Source organism: Diabrotica undecimpunctata, chromosome 7 (assembly GCF_040954645.1).
Source record: "Diabrotica undecimpunctata isolate CICGRU chromosome 7, icDiaUnde3, whole genome shotgun sequence".
NCBI lineage: Eukaryota > Metazoa > Arthropoda > Insecta > Coleoptera > Chrysomelidae > Diabrotica > Diabrotica undecimpunctata.
The window spans coordinates 19911840-19934009 of NC_092809.1; the positions used below are offsets into that span (position 1 = coordinate 19911840).

At 36.5% G+C, this 22170-nt stretch overlaps 1 protein-coding gene across 2 annotated transcripts in view; it reads right to left on the reverse strand.

Moving 5' to 3' along the window:
* LOC140445029 (uncharacterized) overlaps positions 1-22170 on the reverse strand; it is a 69525-nt gene that overhangs the window by 12359 nt on the left and 34996 nt on the right. For both annotated transcript variants that reach the window (XM_072536808.1, XM_072536809.1), the window contains exons 6-8: positions 16870-17678; positions 7664-8014; positions 1442-1682 (exon numbers count right to left, since the gene is read on the reverse strand). In XM_072536808.1, coding sequence (XP_072392909.1) covers positions 1442-1682; positions 7664-8014; positions 16870-17678 — 1401 coding nt within the window. The remainder of the gene's footprint in view (positions 1-1441; positions 1683-7663; positions 8015-16869; positions 17679-22170) is intronic.

The window sequence follows — 22170 nt, forward strand, 5'->3', positions numbered from 1 at the left end:
ATCTTTGGAAACAGGTATAGATTGTGTATTAACAGACTGAGGACAGAAAAATCAATTTTTATTTATTCTTTCTCTGAAACAGTAATTTGGTCTTCCCAAAATGATACACAGAATTTTTAGAACAAACATTAACAGTAGTAAACAAGATTTGAGCTTTTGATTGGATAGTCGTTTTTGAATGGTAATGGGGTTAGCCTGATTAGGAGACGGAGAGAGGCAGTTGTAATTTGGCCATCGAAGGAAACAGTCGTTTGTTAGAAGATAGGGTGTGGTTCGTGAGTTTGGATACCGGCATTGTGGAAAGAAGTGAATAGTTTTGCAGAAGGAGATAACAAGTAGATTAAAAGAGGTCCTTGTATCTACCGTGGGCATTTTGTGAAGTATATGTGAAAGTAGTTTTACGGCATCAAGTTGACAAAAGGAGGTCCTTGTGTCATAAATAAGTAGCTGAGTTTTTGGAGAAGTGAATCAGGTGTTTTTGTGTAGTCTGCAGGAGGTTTGTAGAGACGTTAGGAAGGAACCGAGGTGCCAAAGAGGAGAGATCACATCGTTAAGGAGACTGGACTTTTCTGGGTATGTGCCAACATAGAATTCAATAAGAAAAAAAAAGCTGTAAGTGTTTTGTACAATTGAAATTGGTATCTGTGAAGGATCTGTGTTGACATCATGGTCATTATCATTCAAATTTAAAGAATTGAATTTTGTTTGACTAATCAAAAGTCACAGTTTTGTTGTTTTTTGTTTCAAGTAAAGGAAAGTTTAAGTAAAATTGGTTTTCACTTATTATAAATTTATGTAGATTTAAAATCTTATTATTATAAAAATTTCATTTATTTTCTTGTATGCTGATTGATAATATAACGGCAGAATTTGAAAATTGTTTTATTCTTTTTCATATATAATAAAGAATGCTTAAATTTTTGTAATATACTATTTTTTTTTTATTATTATCCTTCTTCTCTATCTCGATAAAGGACAACTAGAAAATCTTTGAATTCATCGAACACAGGTAATGTAAGGAGTCTTATTTTACATTTGATAACAATTAAGTTATAATTCTTTTATTGGCTCAATAAATTAAAATCACAGTCAAAATAAACAATCATAACAGTATATATATATATATATATATATATATATATATATATATATATATATATATATATATATATATATAAGAAAAAAGAAGTACTTGTGACTCGTTTGGAACAAATATATAACTGTTTTGGATGGGTTGGAGTCAATAAAAGTCTTTTATTATATATATATATATATATATATATATATATATATATATATATATATATATATATATATATATATTAGAATATATATATATATTTATATATATATATATATATATATATATATATGTGTGTGTGTGTGTGTGTGTGTGTGTGTGTGTGTGTTTGAATATATGATATATATTTACTACACTTACCAGTGCACGTCGCAACAACATCCTCTCTTCTAAATCGGCACTCTCCATTCACTCCTTCATAAGGATACGATTTTTCTGAGTCGACACCATTGTTATCTCTTACATATTCGAATGCAGGATCCATTAGTCCACCCGCACATCCATTATTTCCATACGGTTGTGTGCAATCAATCAAATTTTGGGCGCTGATTTCGACTAACTTTCCAGTTTTCCTAAAGGTATGAGCCTCTAACGCTCCGGCCTAAAATATATTAGGAAAAAGTTGCTACATTATGAAAAATTTTATGGAGATGAAGGTTTTTGGGAAAATTCATATGACAGATAATCTAATGTAATTGCGTACTATACCAAAAGTTTTAATGAGAAATTTAATTTGGAAAAATATTAAAAACTACGTTTTGTAAATTTTCAAAATCACGTATTTCACAGCGTTAATTTCATTTTCGATTTATCTTTCTCAAATAAAACATTTAAACGTATGTATAGCACAAATTCGGTATATAATGTTCGGTATAAAGTATGTGTCTTATTCGGTAATTACCAAAGTCCAGATTATAACCTTTTTTTCCAATAATTCAGTATTTTTAATAAAAATAAGCTTGTTTTACAACCATATTTTTATTAATTTTTCGTTTTAAAATTTCGTTTATCCCCGGTGATACGGCAATACATTTTATGTAAAAAATTTTGGTTATTGGATTTATGTAGCCAAAAGTGTTGACTTTGAAAACTTACTTTGACAATGGACGTACAGTACGTTCCATCTGAATATCCGATTACAAACTAGATTTAAAAAGTAGTGCAAAACGTTATAAGTCAGCCAGCGGTGTCACTGATTCTGCAATATTTCCTATATGACGACGTGTTTTGCTTAAAGATAGTTAAGACTGCTTTCATCATCATCATCATTACCCAGGCCTTTGCATCCACTGCTGAACATAGGCCTCCCTCATTTTTGTCCATTGTGCTTTATCTGGAGCACTTTTCATCCAATTTCTTGACATTTTCTTGAGATCGTCAGTCAAACGAATAGGGGATCTTCCTCTACTTCTTTTGTCTAACCTCGGCATCCACTCAAGCAATTTCTTCGTCCACCTTTCATCACTGATTAGGGCGACGTGTCCAGCTCAGTTCTATTTCAATGTAGTAACCCCTGTTTTTCGTCTTAAGTCTTCATTTCTAACTTGGTCACGAAGCGATACACTCATCATTGACTTTTCTATTTTCCTCTGAGCTATTTGCAGCGTTTTAGAAGTTGTAGCTAGCAATGTCAAAGTTTCGGCACCATAGGTCATCACAGGCAAGACACATTTGTCAAATGTTTTACGTTTTAAAGAAATTGGAATATCTCTTTTAAAGATGTCTTTGAGTTTTCCATAGACTGCCTATGCTAGGTTCATTCTTCTTTGTACTTCGCATGTTTGGTTGTCTCTTGTGATCTTTATTTCGTGTCCAAGGTATATGTATTTTCTACCAGCTCTACTTCGTTGTCTCCAATATTGATATTTCCGCTAGGTACTAGATTTGTCATGAATTTTGTTTTGGAGATGTTTATTTTAAGACCTACACTGGCACACACTAACTGAAGTTCATGTAGCATTATACATATCTCCTTGAAATTGTCCAAGAACAAAACCATGTCGTCTGCGAATTTCAAATTTGTTAGTCTTCTATTGTCAATGTTCAGACCTTTCTCTTCCCAGTTAAGTTTTTCGACAGACTACTCTGCAGATTGGGATATGATCCATGTTTTATGTAGTTTCACCGACATAGTTGCATTCTTGTATGTATTGTAAATTAACCTTGTATATCGGTAGTCAATGCGGCATACTTGTAGTGCGTCCAGGATTTTGTCACATTCTACCATGTCAAAGGCTTTATGGAAATCTACAAAAGCCAGAACGAGTGGTCGATTTTATGCGATAATCTTTTCTATTACTGTTTTAATGCTCTGTAGTTTATTCGTTTCAAATCTGGTACGAAATCCCGCTGCTCTATTGGCTGGTAGAAATCAAGTTTTTTTCCAAGACGATTATTTACTATTCTTGTAAAGAGTTTGTATAGGTGACTAGATTTAGATTAGATTAAGAGAGGTGGCCTTTCGGCCTATTCCACTGCGACCTTTTCAGATTTATTGTGGTCCTCTAGTCCTAGATACCATTCTGTAGCCTGACTCTTTTTATAAAGTCTAGTAGCTTCGAGACTGCACCTTTCATGTAGCTATTTGCTGGTTGATTTTCTTCTCCTAATACAAAGAACCGCACATTTGCCAGACTGTAACAACTGAAATAAAATGTGCTCTGCTGTTTCTTCTTCGAGGTTACAGAATCTGCACAGATCATCATCTGATAATCCCATCAGCTTCAAGTGCCTATTCAGCTTACAGTGCCCTGTTAGAAGACCTACTATGTCTTTGACTGTTAAGGGTTCCGCTCCAATGAATGGCATTGATGAGCCTTGTTTTGCCATTTCATCTGCTTTTTCATTGCCCTTATGCCCCTTGTGCGTCGGTACCCAGGCTACTGTAACGTTGCTACGGTCTCCTACTTTATGTAGGGCACGCACGCAGTCCCATACTAGCTTAGAATTTACCTCTACAGAATTGAGTGCCTTAAGCGCTGCCTGACTATCTGTAAAGATGGCAACTGAACAGAAATGTTCTTTCCTGCCTTTCTATTTCTTCCACGCAGTGATGGATTGCAGTTATTTCCGCCTGAAAAACTGTCACATCCTTAGATAGACTTACCGGGAAATGTATCCTTTTGATTTGTCCCTACTATGCCGGTTCACACACCCTTCGATGTTTTTGAGCCATCCGTGTACCAAGTAGCAGCAGCTTGTATAGGTACGCCTTTATTCCAGTCTTCCCTGCCCAGTATTTTAATTGTGAACTTATTGGTTCTCATATATGTTGCATCGATGGGTTTCCCCATCACAATATCGGCTTTTAGCTCCTCGATTAGCTTACTGTTTTCAGTACCATGCATCTGGATATGTCGCTGACTATGGATTAATCTGTGCATCACTTATTTGGCTTCGCCCTGTATAAAGATATGAAGTGGTGGTAGATTCATCAGGACTCCTACTGCATCCAACGATGCAGTAGGAGTTGTTTTTATGGCCCCTGTAATAGACAGGCATGCTAACCTTTGTGTATTACCTAGCAGTCTTATTGCTCCCACTTGTTGCATCTTTGTCCACCACGTCACCGAGCCGTAGGTTATCATGGGTCTAATAACCCTTGTGTATAACCATAGAGTCATTTTGGGGTTAAGTCTCCAATTCTTACAGCACATTCTTCTACATATGCCCAGAGACATAGTAGCTTTCTGTGTGGTTTTGATCATAGCTGTAAGCCTATGATCAAAATATACCCCAAGGTATTTTGTTTCTTTGGCAAATGAAATCTCTGTTCTTCCCAGCACCGGTGGTTTTAGGCCTTGTAGTGCTGTTTTTTTTGGTGAAGTTGACGATTTGTGTTTTCTGAGCATTGACTATCAGTCTCTCTTGTTCACACTAGTCATCAACTATATTTAGGGCTGCTTGCATTCTCTCAGATACCACCTGAGCAAACCTGCCCCTGACAACGATTGCTATATCTTCAGCATATCCTAGACAATAAAAGCCTTCTGTGGACAGATTTCTGAGGAGATCATCTACCAAGGTTGCCCAAAGTAGAGGGGACAGAACTCCTCTATGTGGACAGCCTCCACCTACTTTTGCTTTGATGGTTGCTTTACCCAGAGTGGACATTACTGTCCTATTCTCCAGGGATGCCCTTATCCATCTGCATATTACCTAAGGTGCGCCTCGTCTACTCATAGCTCCTATCAAATAGCTGGTGGTAACATTATTAAACGCCCCTTCTATATCTAAAAAAGCGGCCATTGCTATATCGTCATCTTCCATTGACTTTATTTTACGATTTAGATCATCCAATGCAGAGTCCGTAGATTTACCAGGTTTATAGGTGACTAAGAAGACTTATAGGTCTGTAGTTTCCTCATTCATGAGGATTTCCTTTTTTGTACAATAGAATTTACCCTCAGTTTTTCGGCAGTAGCTTTCGTTAAAGTTAAAAACTGAGGGTAACACAAAGGCGAATGGAGAGATCAATGCTGGGCCTGACCTTGAAAGATCGCGTGAGAAATGAGGAGATACGCCGACGAACTGACGTAAACGATATTATACTGCGAATCAATAAACAAAAGTGGAGGTGGGCTGGACGCTAGAATGGAAGACGGAAGATGGATGAAGAGATTACTGGAGTGGAGACCAAGAGCCGACAAGCGAAGTCGAGGCAGACCACCCGCCCGATGGACCGACGACCTAAGAAGAATAAAAACAAACTGGATTGCAGCAGCTAGAGATAGAGAGAACTGGAGACGTTTGGAGGAGACCTATATCCAACAATGGATGTAAAAATGGGGCTGGATGATGATGATGACAATAGAATTACCTCAGCATTGTGAAATTTGTCGGGTATATTACTGTTCAAAAGGCACATGTTAAAAAGGTTTTTTATTTTCTTAAGTAGGCAAGTGCCTCAGATTTTGATTGCATCAGTAACTACACAATCTTCGCCTGGAGATTTGTTATTTTTAGCTTTCGTTAGGGCTAGTTTTATTTCGTTTATTGCGATTTCCCCTAAAAGGTCTGATCCTTAACAATGCCCTTTTTCCTTGTTAATATTTCTGGTACTTGATCTTCTCTGCCATTTGCTTTGTGTTCGCTTGTGTACAGCAATTTGTAGAATCTTCAACTATTTTAAGGGTTTCCTCTCTTTTGGTTGTAAGATGACCATTTTTATCGTTAATCTTTATTATCTGCCTTGTCCCTGTTTTTAGTATTTTTCTCAATACTTTCATACTTCTATTGTTCTCAATGGTTTGTTCGATTTGTTCTTGGTAAGAGTAGATAACGGCTTCTAAGCGGGTAGCGTTTGTTACTCTCAAATTGAATACAATGTATATAATATGAAAATAATACAGGTTTATATACCAACAACAGGCCATGATGAAGAAGTGGATATATTCTATGATAATATCGAAGCTGCTCTTAAAGAACATCAAGGACATTTTACTTTTACACGTGGTGATTTTAACGCCAAAACAGGGATGAAATCCAACCCTACAGAAAAACCACTAGGAAACTTCGGCTTGGATGGTAGAAATGAACTTGGCAAAAATACTGTTAAGGTTCATGCTGCAAGCAACATGAACTATTCCAAATAAACAGTTTTTTCAAAAATAAACCACAGAGAAGATGGACATGGCAAAGTACTAACGAAAAAACTCAAAACGAAATAGATTCTATTATCGCGGACAAAAAACACACCGGTAAAAACATCACGGTTCTAAACAGATTTGTTATCAGTAGCGATCATAGAATGGTACGGGGTAAAATAAAAATAAGCTTAAAAAAGGAGAGGTATAAGATGATTAAAAAGAAGAACAATCCAAAACCATGGATGAAACCATCAGATGTAGATAGTTTTCAGCAATGTATTTCCGACATACTTAGTAGTCCTGAAACAGAAAATAATATAAACGACTTAAATATTAAATTAACAAATGCCTTACTGGAAAGTCAACACAAATTCTGTCCTAGAACTCAAAAAGAAGAAAAGATTAGCCTAAATACCAGGCAACCAATGCAGAAAAGAAGAGAAATGAGAAGCGAGACGGAAACTAAAGTCGACGAACTACAAAAAAGAAATATCCAAAGCTGTTAGGCAAAAGTGCTTTATCCCTAATAAATAGTCGCGCTAGGAAATCGGCTATTTTGGATCTAGATCATAACCAGCAGGCAATGCTAGATGCGAGCACCGGAGAACTAAAAACAGTATTCAAATATAAAGATTCGTCTGATGAAAGTCTATCTGATGATCCACAATCTACAGGGCTTATCGGTGAGTGTAAATAGTAAAAACCCTTTCGAAATTATTGGTCATCTGATCCCTATGAAAAATATGTAGAGGGTTGCATAAAAGTTTGTTCTACTCGATATAAAAATTAACCGGTTTTTAAATTTTTGTCACAATAATAATTTCGTCGAGTTTTATGCGTGCACAAATTTTATTTTTTGACACCGTGTATAATACAATACTACTCTAGCTTTAGGTATACACATTCTGCAGGGACTGACAAATGATAAATCGTTATGAAAAATGTAATTACAAAAATGTTAAAATTTATATTACTGAGTGAAAGATAAACTTACCGCAGCAAAGGCCCAACAGCCTGCGCACTTTCCTTGACTTTTAACAGGACTCACAGCTCCTATCATTCTCCAGTCGACACTGTCCGGGAAAACAACATTTGCACTCGGGACAAACGTTGTAGCTGGTTTCAAAGGTACATCTGGTTCCCGTCTACTTCTATTGAATCCGTTAAAGTTGTTATTAAATTCGTGAAGCAGCATATCGGCAAATTCGTTAATTTTGTGAACAAAATTTCTTCTTCCTTCTGCGTACTCCATATTGAATCGCATAATTTTTGCTCTGTTTTCGATGAAAACTTCTCGCCTGTATCTTGCTTCTTCTTGGTTGGCATACACTTTATTAAATCTCGTCTTAAAAAATAAAAATAAGTAGTTAGAAACTAAATAAACAATATTTATAATTATAATTTTATTTTACGTTAACTAAGTAACAAAGGGTCTAGCCGGTTAAGATAGTGAAAATGCCCCCAGCGATATTCCAAAAATAAAAATACCATGTTGCTCTATATCAAAAAGTATTTAAACAAAAAAAAATTTTTGATCCCTACACCCAAACATAACCTCAAAAAACAAATAAACCGTGTTTTTTAGTTATTTAACCTTCATTGGATGTGCTGTCGTATCGGAACTAGTAACTATGTGGAATAATTCATATAGTTGCCAGTTGTGATCTAACATTGCGCAATATTACACAATAAGGTGCAATGTTAGTCCGTACGCTCTTTGTGGGATCTCGTCTTGAAAAAGACGAGATCTGTTGTTTATTCTTGCAGGTGTGAAGAAATAAAACACAAACTGTGATAAAAAAAAACTCAGCCACAGAGTCTTAAAAAAAATGCAGAGCCCTTAGAGCAAAGTGCTCTAGGAGCGCCCGTGAAGGGCTGACTTCCACTACTGACTACCACTGACTCGAGATCCGAAAATATCCCACATTTAAAGGTGTTTTAACTTTCATATGAGATTTTTGGATCTCTCGTCCAATAGAATTTAATAAAAAGTTCCAGAAGGAAGGGCGATGCGCATCAGGGTCCGTGTATGTTGCACCAGGATGACATCCCCCCCGCTTTGGAGACTCGGAGGCTGATAAAAAAAACTGATTTTATTAAAAAACTTTTTAAAAAAACACAGAGATACAATTGAAACATAAAAGCAGAAAAATGTTTAAAATTAACCGTACTTACAGTTTCTAACTTTAACAATTGAAAATTGTTTTCAACTACACTACACTGCACAGAAACACTACACAGGAGGAGGTCGGTGGTGGTGACAGCATCTCCATCCATCCATCCTCGGTCGATGTACTCACTCCCTCGGCGGGTTCGTCCTCCTCTAGGCTATCCGGATCCCATCTAACCATATCAAATGGTGTCTCGTAGGCCAGGGGCCCAAACCTACGTGGCAAACGACCACCTAACTGTAGGGGGGCCTGACTGGTCCTACTCCGTGATCTACGTTGGCAGCTGGGGCGTCTAACTTCGAAGAGGGCTGGCTCGTCGAAGGTATCTGCACACCGGCGGTCTCAGGTCTGCAGAAGGCTCGGATATCGGCATGTAAGCTGATGTGCTAACATCCGATGCATCTCCTCGCTGTCTTCATGAATGCTTCCTGTGCAGGCGGGTCGTGGGTTTGAATTTTGTCGTATCGGAACTAGTAACTATGTGGAATAATTCATATAGTTACCGGTTGTGATCTAACATTGCGCAATATTACACAATAAGGTGCAATGTTAGTCCGTACGCTCTTTGTGGGATCTCGTCTTGAAAAAGATGAGATCTGTTGTTTATTCTTGCAGGTTTGAAGAAATAAAGCACAAACTGTGATAAAAAAAAACTCAGCCACAGAGTCTTAAAAAAAATGCAGAGCCCTTAGAGCAAAGTGCTTTAGGAGCGCCCGTGAAGGGCTGACTTCCTCGACTGACTACCACTGACTCGAGATCCGAAAATATCCCGCATTTAAAGGTGTTTTAACTTTCATATGAGATTTTTGGGTCTCTCGTCCAATATAATTTAATAAAAAGTTCCAGAAGTAATGGCGATGCGCATCAGGGTGCGTGTATGTTGCACCAGGATGACAGTGCCTCAAAATATTACACAAAAGACGAGCCGGGGCCTGAACGAACCCCATTCTTAAACGGGTGAACTATGCTTATACGAAAAAAAAACTGTACCAGTAGTACATTATTTTTGTAGTATTGAACGTTTATTAGACTAAAGCATGCACATTACTACAAAATACATTCTACTGCTGACGCTAGCAGACTAAATAACAACTACATATTATTTATACAATGTACACAAACTATCTCTGATTTTGCATGTCAAGGGTTGCGCTGTTAGAATCTTTTTTATCATGTTTGACCCAGGGGCCCGGGCTACATGCCTGCCCACTGCAGGCGGTTTCGCTTAATTATAGTGGTAATATCTTTACCAGCAAACGTATGCTTGTAGATATTCTGCAGTTCAAAGTTATATCTACGCCTCCATATTCCGTTCTCACAGACCGCTCCGAATATCTTGCGTAGCACCTTTCTTTCAAAAATGGATAGAGCGGATTCATCTGTTTTCGTTAGCGTCCATGCCTCGCTCATGGCCCATGCTTGTTAGCTAAGTACTTTGATAGACCATGATAACACCTGTTTGCAATTATTATTCGCCTTTTTATTTCCTCAGATGTGTTATTATTGGGGTTAACCACGAAGAATTGGGTTCGAAGAGTTCCACCTAGAGTTATATTCTTCTCCCATAACTTATCCGCAAGTTGTAAACTCGTAATTCTTTGGCCTTGAGCTTTTTCGGCCTTAGGACCTGGTTTTCCTAAAAATTAATAGATTTAAAAATTTGCTTGTTTTCTTATTGGTAATTCAAAAACTTACTCAAATAAATTTGAATGTTTACAATAAAAGAAGTAGTGTAGTCCACAAGGGCCCATATCTTTAATCCGTTCTTGTCAGGTTCGCTCGTCATAAAAGCTCGGAATGGTCCTTTAAGTGATTTCTTACAATTAGAAATAAAAATATCACATACATCTCTTATTGGGCCAGTTTATCTACTGATTTTCGTTCTTGTCTGGTTTCAAAATTGTCAAAACAAATTAAGTTATTTGTTTGAACGGATCTCTATACATAGCAGCTGGTAATATAGAACGGCAGTAAGCAATATCGTCACACCAAAGCATATCGATCGCCTCTTTTGATCCATGAAAAGCTCCAAGTATAAGAAATATTCCAATATAGGCTTGAATCTCTACAAAATCAACGCAAACATACACTTTAGTTTTATTTGGGTTTTCACTATACCATTTATCTTGAGCCTTCCGATTAGTTTCCATGGTAATTATGTTTAGAATTTCGTCTGAACAAAAACAAAAGGAAAGCGTTTTTGATACTTAATATATCATCACTGTAATTTGGAAGTCCTAGAGCATGTTTACGAGCATGCCTTTGCTCGTTTCACTTTTGTGTTTTTTGGCAACCTTGACCACTCAGTTCCAATTTAGATACATATACCGGTAAGCCTTCGGAGTCAGTAACTCTTGGTTCATTTAGCTCTGCGCATTGATCAATAATGAGGTAATTTTCTTCTTCTACTTCTGTTACATTGTCTTCATCTTCTAAATCACTTGCTGTATCATTGATATCAAGCTGTAGTCATCACTTTCCAGTAAACGTAAAAGTTCATCTTTACTCAGTTGCTTTTGGCTAGATATAAATGAAACGTAACTCATGTTCAGAATTTTATGGACTATTCACAAATACGACAAGAAATCAAGTGATACTGGAACTCAATATATTTATATTATTTCGTTAAATTGTATCACAACTCGGGGAATTCCCCATTTAAACATGTAAAACCCTTAGTACACTCATAGTCGGTCATATGAGGGCACAAAAGAAAACGGAATATGGCGAAGACGATACAACTCTGAACTATACAAAATATACCAGGATCCGGATATTATAACATTCATCAAAATAGGACGGCTGCGTTGGATGGGACATGTAGAAAGAATGGAAGAAGGCGAAATACCAAACAAAATATTCAAACAGATGATAGTAGGAAAAAGAACAAGAGGAAGACCGAAACTGAGATACTTAGAACAAATAGAAAATGATATAACAACCTTAAAAATAAAAAACTGGAGAAAAAAAGCACGAAACAGATCGGAATGGAGAAGAATCCTAGAACAGGCCAAGACCCAAAAAGGGTTGTCGAGCCAGTGATGATGATAACACTCATAGTCGGTACCAATTCGTAAAATCTATGAGATTCCCACATTATTATAACTTTATTAGAATTCATTTTATATGACATAATAGGCTGGCCGGGGTATTAGGAGATCCCAGACTATAAAATTGAAGTTTAAATTTAATCTAACCGCTAAATTTTCTTGTAGGCATAATTTTTTATCAATACAATATATAAACTACAGATAGATGGAAGACTTCCGATTAAAAACTAAGATATATAAAGTAACAGCCAAAAATTGTGATCTGGGGTCAAAATAGACAAATTAAAAAAAAAGGTTAGGTTTCTACAATGTTAATCGAAGATATCGTCAAAAACAAAAATATACTGTTACGTAAAAATATGAGTCATATTAAAAACCTGTAAACATGTTTATTCACTAATATGCTGTAGATTCTACGAGACCCTTCGATCAGCTGGCAGAAATCTACCTGAAACGGAAGCTTTCAGAAACCGGTCGAAACGATGACCCGGATTTACTTCTAGTATAATCAGAGGGATTCACCTGAATTCTCGACCGGTTGTATTTTTATATATAATAACCGAGTTTTCATTGAGGGGGACAGTTGGCAAGTATTTGACAAAGATGGTGTCCGATCATCAGCGAGACTGGGACCAATATCTTCCGTTCTTGACAATGGCCTATAGATCTGCTGTTAACGAATCAACAGGCCAGACACCAGCCAGGGTCCTATTCGGACGCGAGATGCGACTACCTTGTGATCTAGAGTTTGGGTGTCGAATGTCAAGATTATGTGATCGAATTACGAAGAAGAATGGACAATGTACACGAGTTGGTCCGTTCCCACCTCCAGATCGCTAGTGACTGAATGAAGAAACGGTACGATACGCAAGCCGAAAAGGGATGTTTTAAGAAGAACGGCAAAGTCTGGCTCTACAATCCCAAAAAGCGAAAAGGTTGTTCTCCCAAGTTGCAGCAGTTTTGGGAAGGTCCATACCTCATTATGGAGAAGATCAACGATGTCATCTACCGAATAAGCAAGATTCCGAGGGGAAAGCCGATGATAGTACACCATAACCGGCTGGCGTCTTTCGAAGGTAACCACGACGTAGATGAAGAAGTGGGAGTAAACCAAGTCCAAGATGTGTCTGACCTCAAGTTTGAGGAATTCATGGATGCCTATGGAGGTACCGGTAAAGCAAGGCATGGTGTTACCACTGAAGAAAAACAAGATCTACTCGCGCTCCCCGATGACTACTCGCTGGCCCTTACCATCCCGGCCAGTATCAAAGACGCACCAGGGTTGGTATCCGTCTTTCGAAGGAAGTTTGTTCGAATTGCAGAACTTCAATGCCAAGTGCCAGCTCCCGGTAAAACCTTGAAACTCCAAGATGCATCACGTTACCTTTTCTACCTGGTAACAAAAGACACTGCCCGTGATCAACCTACCTACCGAGATGTATGGGAAGCCTTACTTCAATTGAGAGAGCACGTACTAGAGTCCGACGGGCAAAAGTTAGCCATGACAAAGTTGGAGTGCCGCCAATTAGATTGGAGGGTTATCCGAAATATGGTGGAGGAGATCTTTAAAGACGCCGAAGTCCAGGTGTTAGTCTGTTGCAATCCGCATAGTTACTGGTGCGGAGAGAAAACCGTCCCTTGTCATTTTTATACAACTGGAAGTTGTAAAAGAGGGTCTAGTTGCCGATACCAGCATACCGTTCCAGTTTCAGTCCCGACAAGGTTCCAGGAGGAACCATCTTTTAAGAGGGGGGCAATGTTACGTAAAAATATGAGTCATATTAAAAACCTGTAAACATGTTGTTTATTCACTAATATGTTGTAGATTCTACGAGACCCTTCGATCAGCTGGCAGAAATCTACCTGAAACAGAAGCTTCCAGAAACCGGTCGAAACGATGACCCGGATTTACTTCTAGTATAATCAGAGGGATTCACCTGAATTCTCGACCGGTTGTATTTTTATATATATAATAACGGAGTTTTCATTGAGGGGGGCAGTTAATTTTGAAGATTCGCGCCGCGTTTAAATTGTATCGTTTGTATAGATAAATTATGTATTATTAGTCAAATAAATTGTTGTACAGTGGTTTAATAAATTGATATAAATTATCGTGTTTTTTAATAAATTAAAATAAGAACAATATAATAAATTATAAATTAATAAAGACATAACAATACGTTTAAATTTTTTTGAGGTTATGTTTGATTCTAGGGGTCTAAAAATTTTTTAGTCGGATGCTTGTTAATATAGAACAACATAGTATTTTTATTTTTAGAATATTGAAGAGGGAATTTGTTGAAGATTTGTGTTTCAAGTGGCTTTTGAGACAGTTTTTTTTTAAGGAATCTTAAAATATTATAATGTAGATAATAAAATACCCTACAAATTAAAAAAAGAATAGGTTTTTAAAATGTTTAGAACCCACGATATCGTAAAAACTAAAAAACTCGTTTTAATTTATTGAGGTTATGTTTGGCTTTAGTGGTCTAAAAATGAATACTTTTTTTACATAGAACAATATGGTATTTTTATTTTTAAAATAAAAATGCGGGAGCATTTTCTCTATCTTACTGTTTAAAAAGTGAATATATTTATAAGTATAAAGTAAGCGGCAAATACAGTCAGTTGTATTATAAATGACTGATTTAAGAGTATATACAAATCACGAAGACGTTAACTTAGAGACTTATATACTAAAATTATCTCTGAGACTTGATAATGTCATAAAAACAAAACTAAACAGATACAGTGGAACCTCGATTATTCATCTCTCTATTAACGGTCACCTCTGTTAACCGTTATATTGAATAGATAAGTAAAAATTTAGTCATCACCTCATTCTGTTTGAGCATTGCGATAAGCCTTACGAAATTCGTTAAAACCGCATTTTTTATATAAATAAATTTTGTTCTTATTCAGGGCTCTGAATTAAATTTCAATTTAAATGCTTAATGATAAATGATACCGTGCTTTTAGAGTTCTATTTTTAGAATCGCAAGCCGAAAATAAAAACGCACAGCACAATAATTATTACAGTCAATATCTGGGTGTCACTAAAATTCAATTTGATTCAAATTCAAACATTGATTGTATCACTTAGTCGTTTGATCAATTAAGTTTTGAGCCTACCACATCTGGAGCATCAAAAAGAAAACGTGTTGTTTTGTCAATTGAAACAAAAATAGAAATTATTGCAGAACTAAAGAAAGGTGTTTCTGCTGTCGCATTGAACAAAAAGTATGGTGTTCCGAGAACAACAATCAATGATTTAAAGAAAAATACTGAAAGAATTGAAAAGTATGCTTCGCAAATGGAATCGTTGGATGGCCTGGTGAAAAATCGTAAGAAAATGAAAAAAGCCACAAATTAATCACTCGACACGGCTCTGTATTTGTGGTTCGTAGAAAAAAGAAGCGAAGGTGTTCCTTTGTCTGGAGCAATTGTCGCCGAAAAAGCGTTGTTTTTCAACATGAAATTGAATGGCGATCCTTAATTCAAAGGAAGCAGCGGTTGGTTGGAAAAGTTCAAAAATCGCCACGGTATACGGGAACTGAAAATCGAAGGTAAAAACTTGAGCGCCACAAGTATTGAAGTCGATGACGAATATAACAGAAAGTTTCAAGCTATGATCGATGAATATGGTTTGACACGTGATCAAATGTTCAATGCGGATGAAACTGGATTAAACTACAAAGCATTTCCAACGAAAACACTCGCTGCAGTGTTTGAAAAATATGCACCCGGATTTAAAACGCAAAAGCAACGAATCGTAGCAATGATGTGTTCAAATTGCGCAAGCGGTGACCATCTCCTTCCTTTATTATTTATTGGTACAGCAAAAAAAAACATGCAACATGCAATGCATGGATGTCCCAGGAAGTATTTGCAGACTGGTTCAAAAAGGTATGTACTGCCATCTAAAATATGTTTATCTATTTTTCTAACGTCTTGTTTTTTAGGTTTTTATACCAGACGCTCGATAATACTTGCAATCAAAAAATTTGTCACCAAACGCGATTCTCATTTTGGACAATTCACTTGCCCATCCTGTAGCCGGTATGGCGCAGTGACGATGGAAATATCACGTGCTCTTTTCCGCCTGCGAATACAACATCATTGATACAGCCAATGGATCAATCGGTCATTGAAACATTCAAAAGATACAGAAAAAAAATTATTCAAAACCTAGTTATGGAAGAAAAATATTCTTTGCCAGAATACTGGAAAACATACAATTTAAAACACGCAGTCGACAATAATGTGGATGCTTGGGCTGATGTTTCGGAAGGAACGCTAAAAAAAGATCGTGGAAGAAATTATGGCCTGAATTAACTCAAGATGAAAATGCCCCTGTGACAGCTGAGCCTGATGCGGTAACAAAAAATGAAGTTATGCCTAAATCAACTGTTTTGTTTTCGTTACCTAAAGATGACATAAACGAATGGTTAATTTGTGATGAAGACGCAAACAGCTATCGATGGACGAATTTGATTAAGAAGCTGACACAGACTTTGACGGTGGCGATATTGATGATGTTATTGCAACTCACAAAGATTTGCATAAAGAAGCTAGAGAAGCTGCATCACACATACAACAATTCATCGAGTGGTATTCTCGATAAGAAGAAGCAAATAAGGTAGATTTGATGATTTTACCTCGATTAAGAAATTCAGCCGTTGCAAAATGTGAAGTAAAAATAAAACAAACAAAGATTTCGGAATATTTTAAATCAAATTGATACGACTGTACTAACATAAATCCCTCTTATATTGTCAAATAAAACACAAATAAAAGTTGAAAGTTATACTATGAATTTTTAATTTTTTTTTAATGTTCTGTTAACCGTCTTTTCGATTATCCGTCATACCCTTGGTCCGGTGCCCTGACGGATAATCGAGGATCCACTCATAAATAATAGACATTTAACAATTTTTTAGTTTACATTTAATTTCGTGGAGGTTAAGATAAGTACTCACTGTAAAAGAATTCCATTCTTGTTCTATAACCTCTTCAAGGCTCTGTCCAGACAGAATTGGTACCTGAGGTAAATCGACAGATAGTTGATTAACATTTGGCATATGTTGAGGAGGATTGTTTCTAAAATCTTGCACGGGTTGGGGTGGATTGTTTCTAAAGTCTTGGACAGGTTGCGGAAGATTATTTCCAAAGTCTTGCACAGGTCGAGGAGGATTGTTAATAAAATCTTGCACAGGTTGAGGTTGTTCTATTAAACCGTTTACGGCAGGTAAGTCTGGAATATGAGCTGAAAATTTAAATGGCCGCGGCGTAGTTGTAGTCGTTGTTGTTGTGGATTTTGTTGTTGTTGTAGGTACACGTGTACTAGAGAATACATCAAAACCTTCCCCATTGTGATTAAATGGTGGACGAGACCCGAATTCGTTAAAAACTTCGTCCTTTTCCTCATTGTGATTAAATGGTTGAGGAATCGATGTTAACGGAAATGTTGTGACTGGGCTTTGAAAACCGCCAGAGAACCCACTTTGATGTTGTGATGGTCTTTCTTCATGAGAAATATTTATTGGAGTTGTTGGAATAATTGGAAAAGGTGGTGTATGTGGACCAGATTCATGTAAATTTTTGTCAAACAATTCGAAAGAGTCGAGAGTAACGCCGGTATCAAGATTTCCATTATTTGCTGCGCCAGTGCTACCTTCGTTGGAAGTAAAACCGAATCCAGTATTTCCAGATATGCTGCCTTGTGATGAGAAACCAAAACCTCCTCTAATTTCATTATTAATTTTTCCAGTATTTTGAGGGAAGGAACCTAAAAATTTATTATTTTAGTAATTTATTAATACTCCCGTTTTATTTTACAACCAGTATGTTGATTTTATAAGTTTGTAGATTATATTAATTGTAGAATGGAGTCTGGTTCTGGAAATCGTGCTAATCAGACGTGTGTAAATTTGATATGAGAATTGTTACAAATTTTGGGTGATTTCGAGTATAATTTGCATACAATAAATAGTGCAAAGTGTAGTTAACAAAGATTTTTATGGAATAAGTAAATCGGTTATATTTTTTGGATTATATTATCAGTAAATTAAAAATTTGTTGTTTTTAATTACCGTTTGGATAAAGGCCAAAGCCTCTGCGAGTAGATATATAGAGAGAGATCCCGGACATATACTTGTCATAGTACAAGAGATCCCGACCACATCATAGTACGAGAGATCCCAACCACATATATAAGGAGAGATCCCGATCACATATATAAGGAGAGATCCCGACCACTAGTGTCCTGGAATTATCAGAGAGATCCCGAACAACGTGGTCGGGAATTGTCACAGAGATCCCGACCACATCCTTGTCGCAATGTCATGGAATTGTCGGAGAGATCCCGGACACATCCTTATCGCAGTGTCCTGGAACTGTCAGAGGGTTCTAGACCAACGTGGTCTGGAATTGTCAGAGGGTTATATGCCAACGTATCATGACGTACGTATTCCAGAATCGGCATACCGACTTCCCGCTCAGGTGACGTGTCAAAACCACTCCCCCCCATTATTGAAATCTAAAGGTACAAAATGCACAGTGGCGGAGTATATCAGGTTATATCAGGGTATAAAACAGGTTAGAGTTATATCGGAATATGACAGTAGTGGTAGGGAGAACTGGTAAAAGAGAAATAGAGGAGAAACTGCGGACAAACAGATTTTCGAAAGGAAAAAATTAAGAGATCACCGAGCAAGAATAGAGCCCAAAATGAGGATATGCTTAAAATGATACGTGAACTTTTGGCGAAAAATGACATGGGCCGAAATGAGAAAGCTGCGTTTTCTCGTAGCTTTGAAGATGAAAGAACAAAAAAAGACACTGGATTGTATTAGAGAATTGAAACAGAAAAATTTTAAACTAGAAATGGGACTTAATGAAGCAAATAAGAGTTTCAACTGGAGCAATTTTTGAAAACAAATATTTACCTCAACATTAAATTGAAAGAAAGTAGCAAAAAAGCTACAAAATGTTCCTTATTAAAATGAAAAACATGACGGGCAAAGTGAGTGTGCTGGAAAACAAAAGCAAGTTCAGAAATATAGTAGGACAGAGCGTATGTATATATATATATATATATATATATATATATATATACATATATACATATATATATATATATATGCTGTCACTATTTTTCCGGGTTTGACTCCGCGTTGTAAAATGCTGGTTTTCTTGAAAACCATTGTTTTGGCGACGTTTCGGCAAGGTCTCACTTGCCATTCTCAAGCCTGGTGGAACTCAATCAGTAGAGTCCTAAGAAAACATAAAATAGAGACAATATTCAACACGGATAAGAAAATTGCTAATATGCTTAACTCCGCAAAAACCAAAATCCCACTAGAAAACCAAGGAGTGTACAAGATTCCCTGTGGAGACTGCGACAAATCCTACATCGGACAGACTAATCGAAGAATTCAAGTAAGACGAGAAGAACATCGAAACGCTATTGCAAAGCAAGAAAAGACATCTTCCCTTGCACAACATGCCCTAACAACAGGACACACAATCGATCTAGAACAGACAACAATGCTAGCGAACATCGAACACAAAACCAAGCGAATAATCAGGGAAGCCATAGAAATAGAAAAATATCCAAATAACCTAAACACTCGAGATGATGCCCAAAGACTTCCAACAACTTGGAAACCAGCTCTGCAAAGAACCGTCCAAAAAAATTCAACTTCAGTTAACGCACAGAAAAAAAAAAAAAAAAAAAAAAAACAAACAGCGAAACCGCCAGACAAGGCCCCGCCCACTCGCACACAGGCAGGACCAATCACAAGAGCCCGCGCGCCGCCGAGAGAGTACTTAAACGAGCGCCGAAATGCCCAGTCGACCAGTACTAATCGAGTAACGACGAGAAGTAGTTCCACCAGGCTTGAGAATGGCAAGTGAGACCTTGCCGAAACGTCGCCAAAACAATGGTTTTCAAGAAAACCAGCATTTTACAACGCGGAGTCAAACCCGGAAAAATAGTGACAGCACATATAGCTCCCGCGGAAACCTCAAAACAAACATATATATATATATATATATATATATATATATATATATATATATATATATATATATATATATATATATATATATATATATATATATATATATATATATATATATATATATATATATATATATATATATATATATATATATATATATATATATATATATATATTATATATATATATATATATATATATATATATATATATATATATATTATATATATATATATATATATATATATATATATTATATATATATATATATATATATATATATATATATTATATATATATATATATATATATATATATATATATATATTATATATATATATATATATATATATATATATATATATATATATCATCATCATCACGTAGCGCTACAACCCTGGGTGGGTCTTGGCTGACTGTACAATTTTTTTCCAATTTGTTCGGTCTTCCATTAACCTAGGGTCAAATGGAATGTTCATTTTCCGGAGATCTGCTTGGATGTTATCTCTCCATCGGATTCTGGGACGTCCGAGTGGTCTTTTGCCTGTGGGAATCTCCTCCCATACCAGTTTTACAAGTCTCTCGTTATGCAGTCTGTGCACATGGCCTGCCCATCTTAGTCGCTGTGATTTAATTTCTTGGACAATATCGGCGTCATTGTAGAGTGCTTTTAATTCGATATTGGTTTTTCGTATTTTTCGTTCAAAGCGTCTGAGCTTTTCTTTGTTTGCTTTGGTCATGGTCCACGTTTCGCATCCGTATGCTATTACAGGTCTGACGATGGATAAATTTTTATCTTTGAACTTCTTGTAAGATTTGTAGAGGAATACAGGCTGCCATTAAAAAATAGCAAGGGAAGAAAGAGAAAAGGGAAGAAAGACACAAATAGGGTATATGAAATTGAAAGCTGATGAAAAGGAATTAAAGTGGAATAAGTTTTTATTTTTGAAGTGGAATTCCTTAAAAGGAATTTTGGAAGACATAGGCAATGCATCTAATAATGACCCAAACAACTAATAGAAGCACCGCAATGTGAACAAATAAAGGCGGAAAAAGGCAAAGAATAAGGAAACGATTATGGAAATCAAAGCGGCAAGTGCAGCAAAAAAGGAAATGACTAGAGAACTAGAGACGAGCAAATAAAAAAAGATATACATTAAGGGAAAACCAACTAAAAATGGTCACCTGGAATTAGAAGTATTTATGAAGAGGGAGTGGTGAAAACTTAATCAGCTTCGGATAAATCAGTACAAACGGAAATTTCTTGCTGTCTAAGAAACAAAACTTAAGGGAATAGGAATAACAGAAATTGATAAAGCAATCTTTTTAATAAAAGAAAGTCTCAAGGAAAGTGAAGTAGATTTTAATCCAATCTCGGAAAGGATTTGCTGTTCAGGTCTGAGAGGAAAGTATCGTAAAATATCTATAGTTAACGTACATGCATCGAGCGAAGATAAAGACGCCGAGATAAAAATGGATTTTTACCAACAATTAGAAAACCTTTGAAACGACCTAGCAAAATACGATGTAAAATTAGTAATAGGCGAGTTTAACGTAAAAATCGAAAAAGAAAAACATCTACAAAAATATCCCGGGAGGAAAAAGTATACACGAAACTTCGAATAAAAACGGCATGCTGCTAATGAACTTTGCAATAGAACACAATATGAAAATCATGAGTACAAAATTTGACAGAAAAGACATCTATGCAATAACATGTCATCAGTTGGCGCTACACCCTTCGTGAGCCTTGGCCTGCTTCAAAACATTCTTCCATCCTTCCCTATCGAGTGTCTGTCTTCTCCAGCCCCTCACTCCAATCTCCCTCAGATCTTCCTGTACATCGTCCAGATATCTGAGTTTAGGTCGCCCCCTTCTTCTTCTTCCGACCGGCCTGTTTAGCATAGTTATTTTAGTGGGATCACTCTCATCCATCCGCATAACGTGGCCCACCCACCTTAGGCGGTTTATTTTGATGGTCTTCACAATATCTGCATCACCAAAAAGTCTATAGAGTTCAAAGTTATATCGCCTTCTCCACAGACCCTGTTCGTTAACTCCGCCATATATGGTCCTCAATACTTTTCTTTCAAAGACTCGCAGTAACTCTTCGTCTCGGGTCGTCATTGCCCATGTTTCCGATCCGTATGTGAGCACTGGGCTTATTATTGTTTTATAAAATTTGCACTTTGTTACTATTAACATACTTTGGCCCAGGCCAAAATAACAGCGGTTAGCCACGCATATTCTTTTTTT